The sequence below is a fragment of the Xenopus laevis genome, chromosome 9_10S (genome assembly GCF_017654675.1).
Source record: "Xenopus laevis strain J_2021 chromosome 9_10S, Xenopus_laevis_v10.1, whole genome shotgun sequence".
In the NCBI taxonomy this organism is placed as follows: Eukaryota; Metazoa; Chordata; class Amphibia; order Anura; family Pipidae; genus Xenopus; species Xenopus laevis.
Window position 1 is genome coordinate 59790104 of NC_054388.1, and position 14785 is coordinate 59804888.

At 41.2% G+C, this 14785-nt stretch overlaps 1 protein-coding gene across 4 annotated transcripts in view; it reads left to right on the forward strand.

Moving 5' to 3' along the window:
• The first annotated feature begins 1726 nt into the window (after positions 1-1726).
• The window catches only part of rif1.S (replication timing regulatory factor 1 S homeolog), a 51292-nt gene continuing 38233 nt past the window's right edge, over positions 1727-14785 (forward strand). For 2 of the 4 annotated variants that reach the window (XM_018237149.2, XM_041577609.1), the window contains exons 1-11: positions 1904-2061; positions 2894-3008; positions 4020-4098; positions 4194-4290; positions 4859-4989; positions 6461-6552; positions 7014-7203; positions 8711-8803; positions 8893-9031; positions 12027-12178; positions 12373-12484. In XM_018237149.2, the coding sequence (XP_018092638.1) occupies positions 2899-3008; positions 4020-4098; positions 4194-4290; positions 4859-4989; positions 6461-6552; positions 7014-7203; positions 8711-8803; positions 8893-9031; positions 12027-12178; positions 12373-12484 (1195 nt within the window). In that variant the 5' untranslated portion in view covers positions 1904-2061; positions 2894-2898. 4 annotated transcript variants of the gene reach the window in all.

Consider the following 14785-nt stretch of genomic DNA (forward strand, 5'->3'; position numbering starts at 1 on the left):
TTGTTTGGGAGGTATAGTTTTCCTTTAACAAAACTGTAATAACTGGGGGGGAAAAAACAGAAATATGTTAAAAATTTTCATAACCTGCCAAAATTTGTAAAATGAACATGGTAATTAGGGGTGTGGTTACAAAATTAAGCGCGGTCAAAAAAATCGCCGCAACTTTTTCGTCCCTATTTATTTATGACGATTTCTCGATATTCTGTTAGTTTCCCAGCACCTAGCAGCCTATCATGTTATTCACTTGACGCTATGCTCTGTGTTCTATTACAATTCCTATCCTATACTGTTCAATAGCGGCACCCAGGCAGCCTCTGAGGCTTCATTTTAGCTTTCTCGCTACATCAATCTGCTCGGTGTCTTATTGGCGACCCCGCTGCTTTCCCAGTATTACTAGTTGTGCACGGCTAATTCATCGACGTGCTTGGCTATCTACTAGCCTCCCTGCGGCATTGCGTGGCGCCATTTTAGAGGTGGGAGCTGTGGAAGGAGGTGCCTGCAGAGCGCGGGTAAATCCGGAGGTGGCTGTAGAGCACCTGGTAAATCAGGAGGTGGCTGTAAAGCGCGGGTAAATCATTTGGTGCCATCACTTATTAAAAAAAATATTCACTTATTAAAAGAAGAAAATGTGGGCAGTATAAATAGGGGTATGAGGCAGAGAAGGTACATGGCTGGCACCCCCCACCCCCAGCTTTGCACCCTAGGCATGTGTAGGGTTACCACCTTTTGTGATAAAAAAATACCGGCCTTCCTTTATATTTATCTTTTTCCCCCTATTAATAACATTGATATTAACCATCATTTTTACCGGCCAGGTGTCAACCCTATGTGCCTACTCTGTCTACCCTTAGTTCTGGCCCTGCGTTGATGTAAATAAGAATTATGTTTTCTACAATGCAGGACTTATGTACCTCCCTGGTGCAGAGGTCTCCAAGCATGGAGCTGACCAGTGGCCACCCATTTATGGCCCGAAAATGCTGTTGGACACTTAAACCTTTCAGAAGGTTGCTGTTTTGTGACTAGACACTATATAAGCACTCATTTCCCCATTCCAACCTTCCTGCACTGAATTACTAGCAAAAAAGGAACTAAAATTATCGTTTTGGCGTTAGTTCATTCTCCTTCCCATTATAACATGACGATAATAATACATCCCAACTGTCCCGTTTTTAGAGGGACAGTCCCTCATTTCGACTGGAAAGTCCCGATTTTCTCTTCGCTGCACAGGCAGAAAAAGAAACAATGTTTCTAACTTAATTGGCTTTTGGCAGAGAGCCCAGAACAGCCACAGCTGCAAATAAGATACTTTTGTAACAATTTTGAGATAAGCAAATAAGTAATTGAAACAACATTTAGAGAACAGGTCTCTTGGGAGAAGTTAGACTCACAGCCTTAAGGGCAATTCGTCTTCTTTAACAAAACTGTAATAACTGGGGAGGAAAAACAGAAATATGTTCAAAATTTTCATAACCTGCCAAAATTTGTAAAATGAACATGGTAATTAGGGGTGTGGTCACAAAATTAAGCGCGGTCAAAAAAAATCGCCGCAACTTTTTCGTCCCTATTTATTTATGACGATTTCTCGATATTCTGTTAGTTTCCCAGCACCTAGCAGCCTATCATGTTATTCACTTGACGCTACGCTCTGTGTTCTATTACAATTCCTATCCTATACAGTTCAATAGCGGCACCCAGGCAGCCTCTGAGGCTTCATTTTAGCTTTCTCGCTACATCAATCTGCTCGGTGTCTTATTGGCGACCCCGCTGCTTTCCCAGCATTACTAGTTGTGCGCGGCGAATTCATCGACGTGCTTGGCTATCTACTAGCCTCCCTGCGGCATTGCGTGGCGCCATTTTAGAGGCGGGAGCTGTGGAAGGAGGTGCCTGCAGAGCGCGGGTAAATCAGGAGGTGGCTGTAGAGCGCGGGTAAATCAGGAGGTGGCGGGATAGAAGCGCTGCGGTGTCACAGGGGATCCGGAGAAACTGGGGAATTTGATTGTCAGGCCTCGCTGCTGCCTCACTCCTCCATGAAGTAGAGCGGAGAGGTTAATCCTTTGCCAGGTAACTGTGTGGCCTCAGTGGGGTCCTGGTGCAAAATCGCTTCTGTCAGGGCCATGCTGGAGGCTTTGGCACATGTAATTAGCGGCCTTATGCCTATCTGACAGGGGGCACTGCAATAAGCCTATGTCTTCTGTCATAACTCATTAAATGGGGCGCTTTTATCTTTCGGTGGAACAGGTCGGTATAGAAACATTTGCAGGCTTACAGCAACTGCTACAGAATCTGTTCCAGTAGTACGTTAATTCTATTCTTTAAATAAATAAAGGATATGTAAACCCTAAAATAAAATGTCACTCTAAGCACTCTCCTTTCATTTTAGGTTTATTTCCCCTTTAAAAGGATTGGGTTGTGGGTGGTCCCTGAATGACATTAAAGTACTCCCCAATGCTGCTGTTTCCTAACCCCCCACCATCCATGAGTCCCATAGTAATGAGGCCGTAACATAGCCCTGGACCAGATTTGCTTTACCTTTGACCCTCCAGCTCCAAAATTGTGATCCATAGATATGATTTACAAGTACTATTATCCCACAGACAGGAGTCGCCTTCCCAACAAACTCTGAAATTCTCCAGGTGATGAACTGCAAGTCCCAAATCTGAAGTTCAGAGAGCTGAAGGGGCCCCCACATTAAATATGGGAGTCTGCTTCACAGCCCCAGTTTTAGGAGTTCATTTTGCAGATCAACTACCTGGGAGCAGGGTCTCAAATATTTAATTTGTTTCATTAGTTTATTAATACAGTTATGGAATTGGCAAGTTATATATTTATTATGTAAATAAACGTCAATGATAATTTTTGCCTCTGTAAAAATTTGCTCCTCTGTCGTCTCTAGATAAGATGGCTGTCGTCTGTTCTGTGGATTCACACTTGTTGCCTTTACTGGAAACGTTAGAAGACGCCGCTATCTCTCATACTGAACAGACCGATGCATACCTTTCTATTGCTAAGTGAGTCCATAACACTTGTTTGCCATGCCATATGTCATTTTTGTCATGGCATACATGGGTTTTATTTGTCTGTTGCCCATTGTACTATGCTTCTTTATGTTTAGCTTATTGCCAAGCACCATTCGTGCTTGAAATAAAAATCTGGCAACCACGGTAAGCTGTTGTGCTTTCCCTTCATCGATATGGGAAGTGACGTAGAACAAGTAGCAGCAAACAGGCATGACCCTAAACCACAGAAAACCCTGTGACACTTAACCAGAGAGTACTAGGATCTGTGACTTGTTGGTCAGTGACTAGCACTGACACATGGGGGGGTACCAGGAGCAGGGCTGCCTGCATCCTTTACTGATATACACTCACACACACATATAGATATGTACATATAAGTATATATATATATCAATGGAGCTTCAGTTTTATGTATACAAAAACAATTTTCTGTAACGTGCAGTGAAACTAAATGAATATCTGAAACCTTGATGCATTTTAGGTCTTTCTTCACAGGGTTCCAGTACTAGTGGTGATGGGGTCAATTTAACTTAGCACCCAGGAAATGGTTTTAATATGAGACTGGAAGAACAGTAGGAGAGGCCTAAATATAAACATTGATGATAAAAAGTATCAATAAAATTAACCTTGAAAAAGGCATAAAAGGAAGGCACATAATTAAAGTTCAATCATATTTAAAAAAAAAAATCAAAGTTGCAAAGAATGGGATTTGTTTTAATTACGCAAGTTAATGCAAAGGTGAAATGCCCCTTTTATTATATGTGGAAGGGGTGCATAGGTGTGCTTTCTTAGTTGAATGTACCCCTTCTATAGGTAGCCCTGTCTGTTATCTAGGTGACTTTTTCACTCAGTCTCTAGAGGTTTATAGCTCCTATAATGTGTGGATGGCCATATATTTAGCTGGATTAACTTTACATGGTTGTGTGTTTTTGAATACATTATCCATATTTTTGCTTATATGTTCCATTTCAACTTGTTCATTTTCTTTCCATCTTTCTTCAGCCGACTGAGTGGAGAGGAAGGAAAGGATTTCGGTGTACTGGTTGGAGGCCAATTTTCACGACTTTGTAAAGCTTTTAAGGTACAAATGGGAAGAATTTGCATCTGCTCTGATGTACAGTATTCATGTACTGGCCTGCATCATATTAATACTAAAGTTGTTTTTTAACCCTCTAGGCACACATCTCTAACCAGAACTCTGATCTGAGCAATGCAGCACTGCAGGCATTGGGATTTTGTCTATTTAACAATAAAATTGCATCTGGTTTATCAGGTTAGTCATAGTATTTCCAGTGTATCCTGGATTAATTTTTTTTTTTTTTATTTGTAAGGAATATTTTTAAACACTTGGCATAATCGATATCTAATACCTTATCACGCTGTATATGTTAGTTTCTCAAGGCTTTATTTACATACTAGTATTCCTCCCTGTGTCTTGGGGCTTCAAGTATGACCATCACCTCTATTAGGGATCCCCAACCTTTTTTACCCCTGAGTCACATTCAGATGTTAAAGCAGTTGGGGAGCAACACAAGCATGAATAATTTTCCTTTGGATGTCGAATAATGGCTGTGGTTTGTAGCTACTATGTGGACTGTCAACCTACAGGAGGCTCATTTTGGTAGTACACCTGGATTTTATGCAACTAAACTTGCCTCCAAGCAAGTAATTCAAAAATAAGCACTTGCTTTGAAGCCACTTGCAGCCACATCCAAGGGGTCGGAGAGTAACGTGTTGCTCACGAGCCACTGGTTGGCGATCACTGCTCTATGTAGACTTACAAAGTAAATCCTTTTGAAATACTGACTAATACGTGTGGTATATATATTTTTTTTTTCTAGCATTGGAGACTGAAGAATTACTTACAGCACTAAACCGTATTGCTGTTACAGCAACAGATAAAAATACTTGCACACGAGCACTTTGGGTGATTTCAAAACAGAATTTTCCTTCTGAGGAAGTTGAAAAATTGGTGAGTTCGTAAATGTAAACCTTTCGTTTTCTTATACTACTTGCAGTGATTATTTGTGCTTGCTGCTCGGAGCAGGGTACAGTTAACTATTTAATAGTGGTGCGTCTACAATATTCAAGGTTAAAAATAATTCAGATACAGGTATGGGACCTGTTATCCAGAATGCTTGGGACCTGGGGCTTTCCAGATAATGGATCTTTCCATAATTTGGATCTTCATACCTCTAGTAGAAAATCTTGTAAACGTTTAATAAACTCAAAAAGCTTGTTCTGCTTCCAATAATGATTGATTATATCTTAGTTTGGATCAAGTACAAGGTACTGTTTTATTACAGAGAAAAAGGAAATCATTTTTAAACATTTGGATTATTTTTGATAAAATGGAGTCTCTGAGAGATGGCTTTTCTGTAATTCTGAGCTTTCTAGATAATTGGTTTCTGGATAAAGAACCCATACCTATAATGCAGGCATGTCCAAACTACGGCCCGCATGTCAATTGCGGCCCGTTCTCAATTTTAGACTGGCCCGCAGCCTGAGCAGAGATGAGCAGAGCTTCTTGTCGTGCCGGCTGCACGCAGTGACTTAACCGCACGTTAGTGTGTGCGCATGACATCACGGCGTCACTGGGTGACTAAACCGAAAGTCTGGCTCCCACTGCTGCAGACCAACAGCCAACCTGTCGGCAACTGTTTTGTACAGGGCTCGGTGTGTCTGGGAGACACCGCCTTCCTTTTCCCATTTACTTAAGCCAGTGAGTGAGGAGTGGTCTGGGAAAGTAAAATTCGACATTGTACCAGTACCCTGTGTGGATTTGGCCGGTGCAGTCATTTCCCTGAAAAATGGCAGTGCAAAAATAATGGCATCTAAAACTGCTGCTTAGCTTTGATTGGCACCAATACGTCCTGCATCCACTTTCAAATTGTGGTCAATGTTCTTCTACTGAAAGATTTTCAGCAAGATGGTATCAGATTTGTGACAAACTGCGGCCAGCCATCCTGCTCCCACCATGTCCCAGTGTCGGACTGGGACACACCCAAAAACCTTAGACCAGGGGCCCACTCTCAGTACTAATATTCTTCATCTCCTCAATCAACCTCTATTCTCCTAGTCTGTTTTCTTTATACTATAATCAATTATTCCATCTATTCAGCCTCTTTGTTCTCATAGAAATAGGGAATGGCCATGAAATAGGCCAAAAGTTTAGCAGCATGAGGTTCCACTGATATCTGGGCCCACCGGGAGTTTTCCAGGTATCCTGGTGGGCCAGTCAGACACTGCTTATTGCTCCCACCATCACATATCTCCTTATCTCAAAGAATGTCACGCTGAATGTTGGCCCCCACACATTTTCACCTCACCAAATCTGGCCCTTCTTACAAAAAGTTTGGACACCCCTGCTATAATGTATTCCTATCTGGCAGTGCCAATAAGAGATTGGAACTTTTGTTTATATATGTTTTTCTTTCTCCTAGGTACCCTCAATACTTTCTACATTAGAAAGTGTTCTTAATAAAGATGTTCAGTCACTTGTCATTGAATATGAAGCACTGAATGTAGTCATACGGTAAGCTGGAAATAAAAGTATAAATTCATGGATGCTTATTGATGGGGGGATGGGTCACTGAACCAGTCTAAAAAAACAAATGCTCTGTTAAGTTACAAATTTAGTTTTTGCTACTTTTTATTCCTCTTTCTATTCAGAGGCTCTCCTATTCATATTCTAGTTTCAAATCGGTACATGGTTGCTACGGTAATTTGAACCAGATGGCTGAAATTTCAAACAGGAGAGCTGCTGAATAAAAAAAAACGAAACTCTAAAACCACAAATAGAAAATGAAAACCAATGGCAAAATGTCTCGGAATATGCCTCTATATCATACTAAAAGCTAACTCAAAGGAGAACCCCTTTAAATAGTAACACCTTCCATGTAGGACAATAGTATTCTTTTTACTATCACTTTATATTATACTTTTGTTACAATATTCTTTCTAGAATCACATTCTATTGCTTGATGCTGTTTTCAGGCTATTGGAGCAGGCACCTACACAGATGACACATGAAGCTGTCAGATGGTCTAAGCTTATTATCCCATTAGTTGTCCATTCAGCACCAAAAGTTCGATTAAGAGCTGCCACTTCTTTGGAAATTGGATTGCCTCTTTTGCTTCAGAAGCAACAAGATGTGTCTGCCTTAACTGAACAACTGATGACTTCTGTAAGTATACATTTCTTCTGTTCATGTTATATGCCCATTACACAGGACATGAGTCTTTATATTCTTTTGAACATAGGATACAATTTGTATAGGTCCTGAGCACAGCCCCCTTGCAAGTCCCAACTACTTTAAAAGTTGGCAGTGGTTAGCACTGCTGCCTTGCTTCGCTCAGGACCTAGGTTCAAGTACAGCTAGGCCCCTATTTGAAAGTTGTATGATGTCATCCTGTTTTTATGTGAGTTTCCTCCCACATGATAAAAACATACATGCAAGTTATTTTGCTGCTGATAAAATTGACCATAATGGGGGTCATTTATAAACTTGGAGCAAGGCAGATTGGTTTGCAAAGTGAATATATTTGCCATGTGCATGGTTATATTTATAAAGCTGAATAAGTGTGGTGCAAACAGAATTGCAAATTTTTTTTTCATAATGCTAATGTCTAAGAGCTTTTTAAATATGTAAAAAAATCTCATTGTGAATATTTATGCGCACACTCTGCGAATTTAAATTACTGTCAACGATATTTTCGCGCACAACAACTTCGCACATTGGGTGCACTCGCACAAACTCCTGTCTCGTTTGTGCGCCATTTGTGAAAATTTATTCACAATGTGAATTTGCAAAAACCGGAAAGACAGGCAGAGCAGTGTATATATTAGCGTTCAGGAAAAAAAACATGGGCAATACAACCATTTGCGAAAAAATATGCGCTGTGCAAACTTTATAAATGACCCCCAGTGTGTAAGTGTGATGGGCACCTTATAAGATACGGATGTGAATATGTAATTTCTGTAAAGAGCTGTGTAATACGTCAGAGCCGTATAAATAAAGAATAATCTCCTAACCTTATAAAGTACCATTTTGTGTTATGGCCACCTTTGGCTTTGCACATTGCTAGTTCAAACTGCCAACAGCTTGTATAACACAGTCTCAAGCACATGTATGGCTGCCTTTAATCATTTGGCTTTCACATGACTCGGACTGTTTATTCTCACCCGCTTCTCATTTTTGAACCTGTTCATTTCCTTCTGGTGGGACAAACATGCAGACAGTTGTATTAACAGGGTGATAGGCTGCCCTCCACACCACATTTGCACCAAAGATGGCCCACTTCTTGTTGCCTTCAGACTGGTATAAAAAAAGTGCCAACTTTTCATTATATAGGGCTGCTGTAATTATGCAGACCTTGCCTTTTCACTACCATTTCCCCTGCCTTTAAATGATTAGAAACAAATAGCTGTGATTTCTTAAAACTCAGTCGGATAAATGGGTGTAACAAAGTCTGTATGCAAATTATATAAGCTTTTTCTGTCACTACTAGGTAATATTTAAACTTACAGAAGTTCAGTTCCCATTAGGAATCAGTTTGGTATTTGCTTTTATTCAGACTTGTAATAGACTGTTTAGCAACCAACCATTCATTATTTTCAGTAGCCTACTACAAATCAGGAAATGAGTTATGAAGTCATAATTTATTAACACATATATACTGTATATATTTCAGAAAATTGTCGCTGAATTGCAGAAACTGTTTTCAACTAAGAATGAAACCTATGTCTTAAAACTGTGGCCACTGTTTGTCAAGTTACTTGGAAAGGTAAAGTTGCCAGAATTGTGTGATCTCTATAATTTAAGCACTGGAACGTTGATCATAATGTGCTTTTAATTTTTTTTTTTTTTTATAAGACACTGCATCGTAGTGGAAGCTTTATCAACTCTTTACTGCAACTGGAAGAATTGGGATTTAGAAGTGGTTCTCCAGCAGTGAAGAAAATCGCATTCATTGCATGGAAGAGCCTTATTGATAATTTTGCTTCAAATCCAGGTAAATGGCCATGATGGTTATTGGCATCACCTGTCATGGGTTCCCATTGATTATTATTAACATGTATTTATATAGCGCCAACATGTTGCGTAGCACTGTAAAGCAAATGGAGTGGGCAAGATCAAATTAAGTGGGTGAGAAATGTGGTACTGTATGTGGTGTTGCGTTTGGTAGTTAAGCAGAGTGAGGGTAGGCTTCTCGGAAGAAGTGTGTTTTAAGAGATTTCTTGAAAGCAGAAAAGTTGGGAGAAAGTCGGACAGACCGTGGAAGAGTTCCAGAGGAGGGGTGCAGCCCTTGCAAAGTCTTGAATGCAGGCATGTGAGGAGGTAATGAGAGAAGAGTGGAGGAGCATAATAAGCGGTTGGGTGAGTATATAGAGATGAGTTCAGAGATGTAGGGTGGGGCAGAGTTATGAAGTGCTATGAAAGTCAGTGTCATTAATTTGAATTTGATTCTGAAAGGTAACGGAAGCCAGTGCAGGGATTGACAGAATGGCGAGGCAGAGGAGAAGCGGTTGCTGAGGTATATGTGCCTCGCAGCAGTCTTCATTATGGACTGGAGAGGTGACAGTCTCTTGAGGGGAAGGCCAATTAAAATGTGATATGATGAGAGAGTGAATTCGAATTTTGGCAGCATCTTGGGTGATAAATGATCGTATTTTGGATATGTTCTTTAGGTGGAATTGACATGATTTAATAAGTGACTAAGAGGAGTGAATGACAGAGCAGAATCTAGGATAACCCCAAGGCACCGGGCCTGGGGAGAGGGGGTGATAGTGGAATTGTTATCTATGATGGATACTTCCGGGATGTTACTGGTGTTAGCTGGATGAAAGAGAACCATTTCAGTTTTAGTGAGGTTTAATTTAAGGTAGCGTTGCGACATCCAGGTAGAGATAACGGACAGGCAGGAGGAGACACGAGTTAGGAGTTCTGGGTTGAGATCAGGAGATGATAGATAGATCTGCGTATCGTCAGCATAGAGGTGGTAGTGGAAACCAAATGAGTTGATTAATTTGCCGAGGGAGGAAGTATAGAGGGAGAATAGTAATGGTCCCAGGACAGAGCCTTGAGGAACTCCAACAGAAAGAGGTAGGGGAGAAGATGATACTCCATTGTAGGAGACACTGAAGGAACCATTGGTGATGTAAGAAGAGAACCAGGACAGGGCTGTGTCACGAAGGCCAAGCGAATGGAGGGACTGGAGGAGGAGAGGGTGATCTACAGTGTCAAATGTGGCTGAGAGATCAAGCAGTATTAGTAGTGAGAAATGATTGTTGGCTTTAGCGGTTAAAAGGTCATTAGTCGAGTCAGGGCAGTTTCCGTGGAGTGTTGTGGCTTAAAACCAGATTGTAGGGGGTCCAGCAGGTTATTGTCAGAGGAATGAGGTTAGTCAGTTGTAGACTAGGTGCTCAAGTAGTTTAGAGATGAAAGGTAGCAGAGAGATAGGTCGGAGGTTGTCAAGATTAGAGGGATCAAGAGAGGGTTTTTTCAAAATGGGGATGACAAGAGCATGTTTTAGTTGAGAAGGAAACGGTCCAGTTGAGAGCGAAAGATTAAATAGGTGAGTTAAGGCTTTTATTAGACAAAGATTGGTATTGCAAAGAAGTCTTGAGGGAATTGGATCAAGTGGGCAGGTGGTAAGGTGAGAAGAGGCCAAAAGCTTTGAGACTTCCTCATCAGTGACGGGTGAAGGAGCACAGGAGACTGGGGAGTGTGGAGGGAGGGTGGTGGAAGTCTAGGTGGGTTGAGTAGTGTAATGTCCCTTCTGAGTGTCAATTTTGTTTTTGAAGTGCTCAGCAACATCTTGAGCAGAGACAGATGTGCATGGAGGGGGTGGAGAAGGGGAAAGGAGAGTGTTAAAGGTGGAGAAAAGTTGTGCTGGTTTTTTAGAAAGGGAGTTAATGAGTGAAGTAAAGTTTGTTTGGCTTGGAAGAGGCTGGTGTTATAGGAGCGCAGGGCAGATTTGTAGCTCTGAACGGGATTTGCGCCAGCGACGCTCAAGTGCACGTGAATGTCTTTGGAGTGCTTTTGTATGAGCAGTATGCCAAGGTTGAAGTGGTTTGGGTCTAGAACGTTTAGTTTTTATAGGAGCAAGCTCATTTAGTGCAGTGGTGAGAGTACTATAGTAGACAGAGGTAGCCACATTAGGACATGAGATGGCTGAGATATTAGAGTGAAGAGAGTCAAAAGGAAGAATAGAGATGTGACACGTCTACAGCTTGCAAGTCACGTTAAGTACGTGTTTGGGGAATAGCAGGGGGTGAGGAGGGAGTTAGTGAGAGTTGAAATGTGAGCATATTGTGATCAGAGAGGGGAAATGGTGAGTTAGTAAAATTGGTGGTTGAACAGTCTGGTAAATATGAGATCCAGAGCATTACCATTGGAGGGGGAGTCTGAGCAAAGTTGTCCAGAAATTGTGCAGTTGGTCCTGGTGGTCGATATATAACAGCAATGCAGAGTGAAACAGGAGAAAAGAGCCTAATGCAATGGGCCTCAAATGAGGAGAATGATAGAGAGGGAACAGGTGGAAGAACTTTAAAAGTACAGCGGGGAGAGAGAAGCAAACCTACCCCACCTCCAGTTCTGTTACCAGGTCTGGGAGTATGAGTAAGGTGTAGGCCCCCATAGGACAGGGCAGCAGGTTAGGCAGTGTCAGTAGGACAAAGCCAGGTTTCAGTAAGTGCGAGTAGGTTAAAGGAATTTGCAATGAAATGGTCGTGTATAGCGGTGAGTTTGTTGCAGATTTTTGTTCCTCTCAGTACAGAGAGGAACTCCTAATTGCTTCTAGCACTGAGAGAGCGTGGCCAAATATCTCCTCTATACCCCGCTAGAGGGGTACAATAAATATGGCTGTATGGTGCTTATAAACTATTTGCCTCCAAGTGAAAGATTAACATGCTACGTTGTTATGAAAAAACACAATACAACCAATTGCAATTAGATTTTGAAGTTAAATGATTAAATGGGCTTTCACTCCTCGTTTGTTTCTGCAGATATTCTGTGCAGTACCAAAAGGCTAAAGTTGCTTATGCAGCCTTTAAGTTCTATCCATGTCAGAACAGAGGCCCTTGCACTGACCAAGATAGAAGTCTGGTGGTATCTTCTGATGAGGCTTGGCTCTCAGCTTTCTGCACATTTTGAACAGGTAACCAATGCACACGTGCCTATAGCCACACTGCAACTCACCAGCTACTTTTTCGTGTGTCCATACTGTATATTTGAGGAGTTGCCGTCTCTTTATTGCTCTGTGAGTGCTGTGCCAGGGTGTAATGAGATTAGCTCTGTTAGACGGAATCTGTTGTACTGTTTTGCTTGTAACTCTTTTCTTGATTTCCATAGGTTTGCTTACCTTTACTTCAGAGTGCTTTAAGTGTAGAATCCTTTTCAACACCAGGTACTCCATTACGAACAAATAACCAAAGTATGGCTGCATCTACACCTTTGCAGAAAGGTATGTAGGATTATAACCTCGATACTGGGAAAATGTATAACGGTTCTCAGGACAATTCTTTAAGGGAGTTTCACATGTTAGTTTTAATCCTATTCCAATATATTGGGTAACCTCATGGCACTAGTCCCTCAGGTCACAATGCCATTTTAAGGATACTATTACACAAGGGATTTTTTTTTCCCAGCAGAGAGACACTCAAGACTGCCATTGTCTTCCCTTCTCCCTTACCAGAACCTGTGCTTCAACACTTACACAGACAGGGACAGGCCGGAAAATACTGATTTTGGTCTTATAATTCACATTAAAGGAATAGTTCAGTGTGAAACTAAAAACTGTGTAAATAGATAGGCTGTGCAAAATAAACAATGTTTCTAATATACTTAGTTAGCCAAAAATGTAATGTATAAAGGCTGGAGTGACTGGATGTCTAATAAAACAGCCAGAATCCAACTTCCTGCTTTTCAGCTCTATAACTCTGAGTTAGTCAGCGACTTGAAGGGGGGCCACATGGTACATTTCTGTTCAGTGAGTTTGTAATTGATCCTCAGCATTCAGCTCAGATTCAAAAGCAACAGATATGACCCATGTGGCCCCCCCCTAAAGTCTCTGATTGGTTACTGCCTGGTAGCCAGGGTAACCAGTCAATGTAAACCAAGAGAGCTGAAAAGCAGGAAGTAGAGTTGTGACTGACTTGTTATACATCGAATCACTCCAGTCTTTATACATTACATTTTTGGCTAACTAACTATATTAAACATTTTTTATTTTGCACAGCCTATCTATTTACCCAGTTTTTATTTTTATACTGAACAATTCCTTTAAAGGTAGCCTGCTCAGGTGTTCAACAGTGAAACCACCATGTGACATTAAAGGGGACATTTCATATAACCTACATATTCAGATATATTACTCATCCTTCCTCAAAACATGTAATGATGCAGAAAGAAAAACGTTTTGAAAGGGAGAGCTTCTCTGCTCTGTGTCTAGGCTGAAATGAAGAGTTGGAGTGTCTGTTCATTCTCTCACAGGAAGTGGTCACAACACTGACTGACAGGCTGAATTCTGGAACTGTAGTAGCCAAACCCCTCACATCCTCTGTCCTGTGTTTATCCAGCCTGCACATAACTGTTTTATGCTGCTGCCTGATCATTCACTTATAACTATATATCTTAAATGTGCAACATAAAGCAATAGATGTGAAGGTTAATACAAACTGTCATAGTAATATTTTCTTTCATTTAAAGTACAACAGTGCTCCTATGTTCCACAGCAAAGGCATCAGTCACAAATGTACCTGCCCAACTGGACATAATCTATAATCCATAATATATTGTTATACACTATCCATCTCCCTGCCTCTATTACATTATAAAAGTTATACAAACGGTGTACATTTAGTATTTACTGGTATGAAATTCCAGAACATCAGCTGTAGGTTTGTTTTCCTTCATATTGATATGACCAGGTGTAGGGAGTTGCAAGGAGAAATGCAGCTGTTCTGGAACAATTTATGAAAAGGTGCAGGGAGTTGCAAGGGAATAAATGCAGCTGTTCTGATACAAATTATGTTTAAAGGAGAAGGAAAGGCTAAAATTAAGTAAGCTTTATCAGAAAGGCCTATATAAATACACCAGTGAACCTTCATAATGCTGCTCTTGTTAGTCCTCTGTCAAAAGAAACACAGTATTTCTCATTTTGTGTACACATGGTATTCTGTATCAGACTTCCTGTTTTCAGCATAAACCTCCAGGGCAGGGCTTGAGCATGCTCAGTTTGCTGCTCTCCCCCTCCTTCCTCCCATCCCTGCTGTAATCTGAGCTCAGAGCTGTAAGTGAGCAGGGAGAGACTCGGGCAGGAAGTGATGTCACACCAAGTTTATATGGCAACTTCTATCCTAAACAACCAGAGACAGTGTCTACAGCTGTTTACTCAGGTATGGTAAAGCATTCTGCAGAGTAAATATAGCATTCTAGCTTGCACTATTGTGGCTAATCTGTTGGCAATAAACCGTCTTGGAGCTTTCCTTCTCCTTTAATTACAGGGAGCTGCAAGGGAATAAATGCAGCTGTTGTGTAACAGTTTATGCTCAGGTGAAGGGAGTTGCAAGGTAAAATGCAGCTGTTCCGGAACAGTTTATGCTCAGGTGCAGGAAGTTGCAAGGTAAAATGCAGCTGTTGTGGAACCATTTATGATCAGGTACAGGGAGTTGCAAGGGGAAATGCAACTGTCGTGGAACAGTTTATGCTCAGGTGCAGGGAGTTGCAAGGGAATTAAATGCAGCTGTTCTGGGATAATTTATGA